General features: G+C 37.8%; 1 protein-coding gene across 3 annotated transcripts in view; it reads left to right on the forward strand.

Annotated features, from left to right (window-relative positions):
* The first annotated feature begins 29 nt into the window (after positions 1 to 29).
* ZNHIT6 (zinc finger HIT-type containing 6) overlaps positions 30 to 12,021 on the forward strand; it is a 41,054-nt gene continuing 29,062 nt past the window's right edge. The window contains exons 1-5 of one of the 3 annotated variants that reach the window (XM_058174724.1): positions 30 to 192; positions 5,888 to 5,953; positions 6,043 to 6,149; positions 7,348 to 7,433; positions 8,700 to 8,803. In XM_058174724.1, coding sequence (XP_058030707.1) covers positions 122 to 192; positions 5,888 to 5,953; positions 6,043 to 6,149; positions 7,348 to 7,433; positions 8,700 to 8,803 — 434 coding nt within the window. In that variant the 5' untranslated portion in view covers positions 30 to 121. Of the gene's footprint in view, positions 193 to 256; positions 532 to 5,887; positions 5,954 to 6,042; positions 6,150 to 7,347; positions 7,434 to 8,699; positions 8,804 to 12,021 lie in introns of those variants that run through there. The other 2 variants (XM_058174722.1, XM_058174723.1) reach the window with 2 other exon arrangements.

Genomic DNA, 12,021 nt, shown 5'->3' on the forward strand with positions numbered 1-12,021 from the left:
TCGCACAGCGGCCTCTAAGGGCGGGGCTTCTTTTCCGCGCGGTCGCTAGGGGGCGGTGTCTCGCGCTCTCACGAGCCGCGCCGCGCCAGTCTAGGCTGCGGAGGCAAGCGCGGCGCCAAGCATGGCGAGCGCGACGACAGCTGCCCCGACTGGGGCAGACGAGAGTCTTCAGGGGAAGATGTCGCTGCGGAGGTAAGCCCCGCCCTCGTTTCCCTTGTCCTCCGACCTCTTCCTTCGCCACAGGCCGGCTGGGCGAGTTTGCTTCGCCGGCGGCGGGGCCCGAGCTTTTCAGGCGGAAACTCGGGGCGATCCGGATGGAGGGTGGCGAAAGAAACCTCGTGACTCTCCAGCTTCCACGCTTTGGCTGCTCTGCTGCTATTACAAGCCAGTAGTGGGAGGCGGGAGTTGCGTCTTGCTTTGAATGCTTCCCTGGAAGAGTACAATAATGTAGCTTCAGCGGAGGGGGAAGGAAGTAGATCTGGCTTTATTTCAAGAAATCGCCTGCTTTTGAAGAATTCTGGCTGCACAGATGTAAGGGCAACAAAATGATTCCTCCCAGCCCCAGATTTGGTGGATATGGAGACTATATTTTGATCACATGGACCATGGGGATGCTGTAATGGTCCTTAAGTGTGAAAAATATAGATCACTTTCTTCAGTGTAACTTCGGTCACTAAACGAACTGTTCTAAGTCGAGGACTACCTCTATATTTCATACTGTTCATACTGACCGTTCGAAGTTACCCTGAAAAAAGTGACCTATGACGGTTTTTCACACTGAATGCCCAGTACAGCATCCCCATAGTCCAGGAGTCTGCAAACTTGGCTCATTTAAGATTTGTGGACTTCAACTCCCAGACTTCAACTCTGGGAGTTGAAGTCCACAAGTCTTAAAAGAGCCAAGTTTGCAGACCCCTGCCATAATCCATGTGATCAAAATTCAGCTGCTTGGCAACCGGTTCATTTTTATGACTCTTGCAGTGTCCCCGGGTCATGTGATCACCTTTTTTGAGACTTTCTCACGAACGAAGTCAATGGGGAAGCCAGATTCATTGAACAACCATGTTGCTAATTTAAAAACCGCAGTGATTCACTTAACAACTGTGGCAAGGGAGGTTGTAAAATGGGACAAAGTTCACTTCACAAATGACTCGCTTGGCAACAGAAATGTTGGGCTTCATTGTGATCATAGGATGAGGACTACCTGTACTGTATACACTTTATATAAACAGGACAATATCTAAAGCAAATGCCAGTTAAATATAAGAAGCTGAAGGGGGAAAACTACATGGAAATATTTGAGAGCAATTGAACATTATGCAGTGCAAGAATTTTTGCTGTCCATATTAAGTGCAGAATTCCTCAATAGACATGTTGTTATTGGAGCCAAATAATTGTGCTAGTTGGATTAAACCCTTAGGTTATTCACTTAGAATATTCAAATATAATGATCCTGTTGGCTTTTCACAAACCTGTAAAAACTTGGCTATGTAAGGTAGACGTCGACTTAAAACAATTTGTTTAATGACCACTCAAAGTTACTACAGTGCTGAAAAAAATGATTTATGATTTAGGGCTGTGGGTGGCTCAGGCTGTAACACAGCCTGTTATTAAACACAGCTGCTTGCAATTACTGCAGGCTCGAGTCCCACTCAGCCTTCCATCCTTTATAAGGTAGGTAAAATGAGGACCCAGATTGTTGGGGGGGGCAATAAGTTGACTGTATATAAATATACAAATAGGATGAGACTATTGCCTTACACAATGTAAGCCGCCCTGAGTCTTCGGAGAAGGGCGGGATATAAATGTAATTTTTTTTTAAAAATGACCATTTTCCACTGTTTTGATCTTTGCAGCCTCCCTACGGTCACATGATCAAAATTCAGATGTTTGGCAGGTGGTTCATATCTGTGATGGCTGTAATGTCCTGGGGTCATGTGATCACATTTTTTGACCTGACAAGCAAAGTTAGTGGGGAAGCCAGATTCACTTAAACTACCATGTCACTAACTTTAACAACTGCAGTGTTTTGCTCAACAACTATGGCAAGAAAACTCATAAAATGGGGCAAAACTCATTCAACAAATATCTCACTTAGCGACAGAAATTTTGGGTTCAATTGTGGTTGTAAGACAAGGACTACCTGTACTTGCCTTTATTATTAGTTGATTAATCATCACAGCTGCTGTTCGTAGTTATTTATTTTATGAGTGTTTTTAGGGTTTAAATATTTTTTCATTGTTTTATAATTTTAGAATTGTAAGCAACCCAGAATCACTTGGTCTTATGGCTATGGAAAAAGAATAAATAAATAGATAAATGTATAAAATTTAAGAGATTTTTTTGAAATAAAACATTTCCCGATATTCAAATTAGGTATACAAAGATTTATTTTAGGTGACTATAGCTGTCTAATTATTGGGACACAGTGGCTCAGTGGCTCAAACAGTGAGCTTGTCGATCGAAAGGTCGGTAGTTCAGCGGTTTGAATCCCTAGTGCCATGTAACAGGGTGAGCTCCCATTACTTGTCCCAGCTTCTGCCAACTTAGCAGTTCGAAAGCACGTAAAAAATGCAAGTAGAAAAATAGGGACCACCTTTGGTGGGAAGGTAACAGCATTCCGTGCACCTTTGGCATTGAGTCATGCCGGCCACATGACCACGGAGATGTCTTCGGACAGCGCTGGCTCTTCGGCTTTGAAACGGAGATGAGCACCGCCCCCTAGAGTCGGGAACAACTAGCACATATGTGCATGGGGAACCTTTACCTTTACCTTTTAGCTGTCTAACTATGTGGATTATATTGATCGGGAATTATGCTTGACACCGAAACATGGCACAATTTCATATTATTTCTGTATTTATTTGGACTATTGTATTTTGGAGCTATATTTTTACATCTGACATGGACTTGAACTTTTGCATATCCCATAGGATATGCTCCTAAAAAGATATGAACAAACAGAATGATGTTATGTGTGCTCAGTTCAAAGGCTTCTTGTTGGCTGCTTTGTGCATATGACAGGCAAACATTTCTTTATTATATTCATTTTGGAGTATACTGTACGTACATGGTTTTTTTATTGAATGTGTTCATGTAAGCATCATCACAGTTGTCATGTCTGCAGTATAAATTTTAGAAATGCTGTTCTGGAAAAAAAATCAGCCAATTCATTTTGGAACGCATTGAACAGAAATTGAAATGGCATTTCACTTTGTAGCTCAGAGCTAGGCAGTCTACAATGTTTGAACCCAGTTATGTAAGATCTTGAGCTCCCTCTGACCACAGTACATTTACTCATGGTGAAAATCCCAATACAGTTACACTCTATAAATATAGTTACATAAATAAAATAAAATAAATATTAGATGTAACACATTTAAAAAGCAAAAGCATCAAACATACTGTTTTTACAAAATTGTTCTGCTTTGCATTATTTCCCATCAAGGCATCTTTGCTCTATTGAACCTCTTATGCTTTTCACAAATATTCTCATCATTATTTTAGGCTTTTATCTTAACACACAAGTGAGAATTGCAAGTACATCTAGTAATCCATTTATAGATACGAAGAAGAACAGGTCTTCTTTAGGACTACTTCTGTAGTGACAATCCTGAAGATGTCCTGTTCTCCCTGTATCTAAAAATGTATCTAAATTCTCAGAATTTACTTTGTTGAATTACGTCTAAGTCAGTTTGACCTAGGTTCAAAGCACAATTCAGAAAATGCTAAGTCAGCAACCTGACACTTGGCCTTTCTGAAAGGAAAACTTCACAGCAATTAAAATTAAAAATTGAGTTAGTTCCATGTAAACAAGGTCATCATGCTCTGATTTTATACATAAAGCAATGTATAGAAGAAAGGGTATGGCTTGTGATCAGGTTTATTTTGGTCCAAACGATTTGTTTGGCCACTTATACATTTAGACCAGGGGTCCCCAAACTTGGCAGCTTTAAGACTTGTGGATAGCTATGCCGGCTGGAGAATTCTGGGAGTTGAAATCCACAAGTCTTAAAGCTGCCAAGTTTGAAGACCTCTGATTTAGACTTTCAAAAATAATGTTTAATTGACTGGAACCCTTGTGAAATTACTTAGTAAGCAAAAAATTAACCATCATCTGACAGAGAGCTGGAAAATGATATATACCTAACGAGGGGAAAGGCTACCTTATCTGGGCTGCAAAAACTGGAAAAGTTAAATGGCTTCAAGAAATTAGAGTTTTCTTACCTTTCTGTAGGCATCTATAATTTGTTGCATTTTTTAAGTAATCAGATACTCTGTAAAACAGGAAGACACAGAATCACGTGAATTTGGTGATTTTTAAAAATACAGATTTTTAGAATAGTGGCATCCCAATGCCCAGGCTCACATATTGTGACTATTTGATTTCATGTGGTGCACAAACCCACCATTAGGATTTGATTTTTTTTAAATTTAATATAGATGTGCCATCAATTACAAGACCCAGGTGATTGTAGAGCAGATCACAAAATGCTGATGTTCATGTTGTCTATTTCTGATTTAGTCTGATGTGCCAATTGGAGCTCTGACGCATCATCTCTAGCGGATGGGACACCAGTCCAAGTTACTCAATTTCATTTCGTGCTAAACAAACCATGGGAAAGAATTTCTATTGTTTAGTTGCTTCTACTGGCAAGAAATGACAAAGCAGCATTTACCAGGATGCTGCTGACAAACGATAAGACAGAATTCTGTGAGCAGCCATTAACAGGATGTGGAACCCTGTTGTGTTGATTCTCATTGGAAGCTTCAAGGGGCTCAGATTATCAGTAACAGTATTTTAACACCTTTTGCAGGAAATGCAGTGGAATGCTGTCATAGCAAAGACATCCTGAGAGGGTTTATTAATTTGTAATAAATCAGTTTTGGGGAGATAGCCAAGGCTGTTAATGAGAATTTGCACTTAAACGGAAGTGAAAAGTTCTGATAATTTTTCTTCACTAGTTTGGCTTTTCCAATATTCCCCTATGTAGAGACTTTTTTCTGGGCTGTTCACCTGTAAGTGTAGCATCTCAACTTTCTTTTTTTCTTTTTTAGATGTGAACTCTGTAATACAGAAATAGCAAAATACAGATGCCCTCGATGTATGAAATATTCATGCAGGTAGATATAAACCAAAGATATATTTTTAAAAATACAGATTTTTAGAATAGTGGCATCCCAATGCCCAGGCTCACATATTGTGACTATTTGATTTCATGTGGTGCACAAACCCACCATTAGGATTTGATTTTTTTTAAATTTAATATAGATGTGCCATCAATTACAAGACCCAGGTGATTGTAGAGCAGATCACAAAATGCTGATGTTCATGTTGTCTATTTCTGATTTAGTCTGATGTGCCAATTGGAGCTCTGACGCATCATCTCTAGCGGATGGGACACCAGTCCAAGTTACTCAATTTCATTTCGTGCTAAACAAACCATGGGAAAGAATTTCTATTGTTTAGTTGCTTCTACTGGCAAGAAATGACAAAGCAGCATTTACCAGGATGCTGCTGACAAACGATAAGACAGAATTCTGTGAGCAGCCATTAACAGGATGTGGAACCCTGTTGTGTTGATTCTCATTGGAAGCTTCAAGGGGCTCAGATTATCAGTAACAGTATTTTAACACCTTTTGCAGGAAATGCAGTGGAATGCTGTCATAGCAAAGACATCCTGAGAGGGTTTATTAATTTGTAATAAATCAGTTTTGGGGAGATAGCCAAGGCTGTTAATGAGAATTTGCACTTAAACGGAAGTGAAAAGTTCTGATAATTTTTCTTCACTAGTTTGGCTTTTCCAATATTCCCCTATGTAGAGACTTTTTTCTGGGCTGTTCACCTGTAAGTGTAGCATCTCAACTTTCTTTTTTTCTTTTTTAGATGTGAACTCTGTAATACAGAAATAGCAAAATACAGATGCCCTCGATGTATGAAATATTCATGCAGGTAGATATAAACCAAAGACATATTTTTTTAAAAAAAATCTTAGGTGCTGAAAGTAAAATAACAGTGTTTCTTTGCTTTTGTGCTTTCAGTTTGGCTTGTGTAAAAAAACATAAAGCTTTATACAGCTGTAATGGAATCAGAGAAAAGGCGGCCTTTGTTTCAGTGAATGAGTTCAGCAACTTAACTCTTCTAAGTGGTAAGAGCATTAGTCCAATAAAACTACTCAAGGTACTGTAGGGCTTGGGATAAGCAATAATCTAGACCAAGGCTCTCCAACCTTGGCAACTTTAAGACTTGTGGACTCAGCTGATCTAGACTAGTGTAATCCTATGTAGTTTTTTTAAAAATTACAAGAATTATAAAATCAAAAATGGGTTTGTTTTTTTAATAAACTCTTGCTACTGTGCCAATACTAAGCTCCTTTTTACTGTACTAGCAGTCTAGTTTGTCCTAGTATCCTAAAACAAACACAACAGAGTATGTTGGATAGAATATCAAGATAGGTTGAGAATGTTTTGGACTGAGAATGAGGCAATATAAGTATATTTCTTAACTGAAAAACAATCCTAGCTCCTAGAGAGCTACTCAAAATTTCATCAGATGCATAGCATATTTTAATCCCAGTTGAAAATAGGGATGAAATGTATTTGAATATTAGTAGCTCGGGATGGTAGTTAGGCTGTTGGTTAGAGCTTCGAGTTTCGTAATTTAGTTGCAAACGTTTCATCACCATTTGAGGAGATATCGTCAGTGCGTTCTGAGTTGATGCTCGATATGCTATTTCTCATAAACCCAAAAGCAACAATTCGTAAGTTTTCAGCAAAACCTTTGTAAAATGCAGTCATGTGACTGCTGGACCCTGAAAACCACCATAATGCATTTGCATTGCCGACTCAAACGCAAAATGCACTGACGATATCTCCTTGAATGGTTACAAAACGTTTGCAACCAAATTGCCAAACTCGGAGTTCAAACCAACAGCCTAAAAACAGGGATATTCATACTCCAAGACTTGAAAAAATACTTGAAAACAGGTATGGAATGGGTACACTACACTTCTCAGTAAAAATAATAGTAAAAATTATTATAGTCAATTACTAGTCAGATCTAATATACTCTTAATACCACCAAAATAGCAAAATACCAAATCAGAATAAAACACGAAATCTCAGCTTCTCCTTAAAGAAATTTGTCTTTTCCTGGGGTCATATGGTAGGTTTGTGTTTGACTTTGAAAATAATAATAGTTTTATTTAAATGGTATTGCAAAATCTTAACGTATGTACACTGAACATTTTAATGCTAAATACACTACTTATATGTATTTTTACATATCAACATCACTTATACTTCAGTAAAATGTCTCCTTGCCTTTTCGCTGATTTTCTTCTTCAGACTATCGGTTTCTAGAAGACGGGGGAAGAATGACTGACCGGGCTGCTCGAGATGTTCTTTCTCATAAACCCAAAAGTAATCGATTTGTAAGTTTTCAGCAAAACTTTTGTAAACCACATGACAGCATGACATTGCAAACAACCATAATGCAGCTGTTTTGCCGAGAACCCAAAGATTGGGCACATGACTATGAAGAAAGCCTGACCATTGGAACTTCAAATCCAGGTCATAAGTCATAAGTTCCCTTATTCAAGTTGATTGTTACTGTGAACAGTCTCTTAAGTGGCCAGTCATAAGTGAAGGACTGCATATATCTCTGCATGGAAGCTCCTGCTCTTACTTTTGTTAAGTTTGAAGAAAATAGAAAGGAAAGAACAAAGAGAAATAGTAATTACTAGAATGTCCTTGGAGGAGTTAATGTACTGAAGACACTTCAAAGGGAGAGCATTTCTCCATGTTGCAATGGTAAAATTCTAGAGCTATTAATAAACCCATATTCTACATAAAACAAGTGATACACAAGAATTTTGCAGGAAGTTTTTCCAAGGGAAGAACCATTTTATTGTTTGAAAGATGTGCTTTTCCACCTTCTTTTTTTCCTCTGATAATTGCTGCTTGGGAGAAGCAGGAAGTGTGTCTGCAGAATGATTAGATTGAATGACTGTAAAAAGGAAAATGGTTAAGCTGTTTGGTTTCACTTGGAAGCATCTATTTGGGAGCAGTGCCTGATGCTTTGACAGCTGGCATAGTGGAAGTTTCTCATTTAGAAATGCAAGAAATAATTGCAATTATAGCAATATGGCAATAGGTTTTCAAGGGGTTGTTTTTTATTTGTATAGGATACTTGCTATTCTTTGCCTTAAACACTCAGATAGGCGATACATATCCTGGATATGTTCCTATCTTGTTAGCCTTTAGTGATTAAGGCCCATATATTCTTGAATGCAAAGATCCTCATATAGAAATGATTTGAGTGTCTCATCTATTCTGGGAAACATAATACATCTGCTTTCAACGTAACATTCAATTATAGTTTACTGTTAAAAAAATAAGCTTGTAAGAACAAATATTGCACTCCTATGTTTATAGTTGGGCCATGAGGAGATTAGAAGTTTTTTGTGATTTAGGGACTAAAATTTAAGCTTAATCTTCACCATGGTTTATTGAAACAAGATTTAGACATGATGACAAACTAAATGAATGCAAAAGATTCCACGATTCTTCAAATAAAATTGGGTCTTGAGTGTGAAGCCTAGTGTTAAACCACAGTTTCTCAAAATAATTCTTTAAAGTAGTTCATATTTGAAAGTAATTCTTATGCTTGTCATTTGAAAACTTGCATCTTCCATCAGGTAAACTTTCTGAGAAACCGAGCTCGGAGGTGCAAGATCTGCTTACAAACTTTACCCATTGGCTTCACAAAGAGACGAGAGAATTCTACATTTTACAGCAATAAGTAAGTTTCTAGCTGTTATTAGCTTGGATGTTAGCTTAGCAAAACCCCTCATTCTAAATACGGCTTTTATATGTAAGTGATGAAATTCATTGCAATGTCCGATATATTCTGCCACTTACCTACTTGGTTCACAGCATCACAATACAAGACTGAAAGGGTTTCTTGATTCATCCTAATAAGATGTTATCTGGCCATAATATCTGAATTATTTTCCTCATTGACCCACAGGGGTTCTGATTGCTTTTCATCATTCTTAATACAGTTGCTCTTTGACTGATTTATATTTATGTTTTCTCAGTGTGTACTGTCTATGTATGCATTTAATCTTGTATTCCTTATATCGAGATATTAACAGTAGAATGATAAATGCTTCCTAGCTTTATTCCAGAGAATGATAGAAAAGAAAGATGATTTTTCAGCAAACAAGATGCCAATACATTTCATTGTTTTCAAGGAGTATAATTGTGAATTAGATAGGAGGGGGAGCTTTTGTGTAACAACAGAGACATATAATCATGTCTGCATATTTATATACAAATGTTATAATCTGTCACCATAGCACAGTCTGTTTTAATAACTATTCTTTCTGTGAATGAAATAGATGTTGATCCACAAAAGCCTATGCACAAGGCTCTTTGTTTCTTGCAAAGACTAAATTGGCTATAATTCTAGAAACCAATAGATGGCTCTCTTGCAAATATTTCATCTTACTATAAGGCATTTGCAAGAAGAAATTAATATACTGGACAATATACTTATATGTTCTAAGTAGAAATCTATCTAAGTAGGAATATCACAAAAACGTGCAAAAATCCCAACTTTAGTAATCAAGAAGTGTCAGATTAAAATTTGCCCCAAAAAATGTAAATGTAAATTTTGTAATAGAAATGTGCTGACCTTGCTCCTGTTTTCAGCAACATAGCTTTCAGTTGTGATCCAATTCAGTGAGTTAATACAGATCATTGTAGCAATAAGGTAATCACTTATAAAAAGTTTTGCTTATACAATGATCTGTGCAACTTAAAATCTTTCAAATATTTATTTCAGAAGCTGCCTTAGGAGAAAAAATGTTAAGTCCTAAAATAGTAGTGTTGGTTGGTAAAAAAAATCTGACATGTCTAATTATATCAGAATGTTATGTAGTCTTACTAGATCTAATCAGGCATCATAACTGTTTTGATACACAATTTGAACCATTGTTCCCATCGCCCCATCCCCCAAAACAAGTTGAAAGAATAATCTACTATTCCTCATCAGAATGTTACAATCTAAGAGAACTTGGCAAATTCAGTATCCTGATAGCAACATGACAGTTAGGGGACAAATTGTGCTCAAGAGAGATTTGTCGCTCTTTATGAACATTTTTAATACTACATTTATTATTTATTTATTTATTTTATTTAATCAAATTTTTATACCGCCCTATCTCCCGAAGGACTCAGGGCAGTTTACAGCCTGATAAAAACACAAGAATAAATACAAGATAAAAACAATATTTAAAAAACTTATTGAATTAGGCCAAATTTAAAATTATAATTAAAATAATTTTAAAAACCCATATAAAAGCTAAATTAAAATTAAAATTCTAGGCCAGTCCTGCACAGATAAATAGATGTGTCTTAAGCTCGCGGCGAAAGGTTCGAAGGTCAGGAAGTTGGCAGAGTCCTGGGGGAAGTTCGTTCCAGAGGGTGGGAGCCCCCACAGAGAAGGCCCTTCCCCTGGGTGTCGCCAGCCGGCACTGCCTGGCGGACGGCACCCCAAGGAGTCCCTCTCTGTACCCCTTTTTATAGTGGTAGGAATGTACACCTAGAGAAGTGACAGGAAACAGTTTTGGCAAACAAGAGCTTTGTCAGAGAAAAGTCCAGATTAAGAGATTGCACATTTCTGAGCTGAAATGGGGAGGCGGAGGAAGAGGTTCAGGGTAGCCATACCTTAGAATCTTCCAAGATGTATCTAATAGGTTCGAAGGTTATGCCATGAGTTTGGCAAGCTTGATGTCAGGCCCAAGCTCAGAGATGACACAGTTGGATCCAGTGCTTTTTGTTTATGCCTAATGAATAGAACCTTGCTCAACTCAAGCTACAACCTTCTAATCTACTAGATATATTCCAAGAGGTTCTAGAATGTGGCTACCCTGAACCTCTTTCCCGCTTCTCCCATCCAGCTACGGACTGTGTGGTCTCTTAATCCAGCCCTTTCTCTGGGAAAAATTCTCTGTGGCCAAAAGCACAGACCACACAGTCACTTGCAAGACTGATATGGGCCCCCTCTAATAATGATTATGGTCTTGGAATTTCACCTATCATATTTGTACTCCAGGGATTGTAGTGTTGTTTAAAAAAATTAAAAGATTTTTGACAGTTTCTCATGTCCCATAATCACTTAATGAGGCTAAATCAGTGTTACAGAAGCTTAGAAGATCATAAAAGATAATATTTTTGGAAAATGAGGTAATTGTGACTTTTTACTGTTGTACGCTCTGTCATCGTTCCGAGTAATGAATTCCGGGAAGTCAGGACGCTGACACTTTGTTCAGGTTCAAGAAACCCTTTATTGAGTACATCATATCAGTACTGTATGTACTTAGTTACAGTACTTAGAAAGGTGAAGCTAGCTCTAAATAGTTTCTGTGCTTAGGGATAGTTAAAAGAATAGGCTTACCCCCACCCCCTTGGTCTTTTAGGTCATATGGGCCAATCAATTCAGCCACAGTTTCCCGTTCTGACAGGTGTCTGTTGACATGATCTTGGTTGGTTTTTGTTTTTGTGTTTTTTTGACTAGCAGCTGAAGCACCACATTCCTAAATTCCCCCATCTCCCCCCCCCCTCCCGTGAATAGCAACCAAGAAACGAAGCAGGACTAAACATGAGAAAGAATGGCTTCAGCTGAAGTCGTTTTGCAGGTTGACATGCTGGTTATAGTTACCATCTGGGAGTTGGCCAGCCATATAAGTTTGTTTAATACATAATTTTTGATGAATTGGAGTTAGGGATGGAAGTTACATTCTCATTGCTTATTTCTCCCTGAGCGGCTACTTCCCATTGGGTTTCCATTGGCAGAATCCACAGACTTATGTGGAATACTTCTTAAATATACAGCAACAAGTTTCTGAGCCCTCAGTTATGTCACTTGAAAATGTTGTTATTCTTTTTTTATGCTCCTTTTTTTGAATAAAATTAAGGATTGAGTTTATGTTTGAGTATTATTATAGCTTCCCA

Source organism: Ahaetulla prasina, chromosome 3, assembly GCF_028640845.1.
Source record: "Ahaetulla prasina isolate Xishuangbanna chromosome 3, ASM2864084v1, whole genome shotgun sequence".
NCBI lineage: Eukaryota > Metazoa > Chordata > Lepidosauria > Squamata > Colubridae > Ahaetulla > Ahaetulla prasina.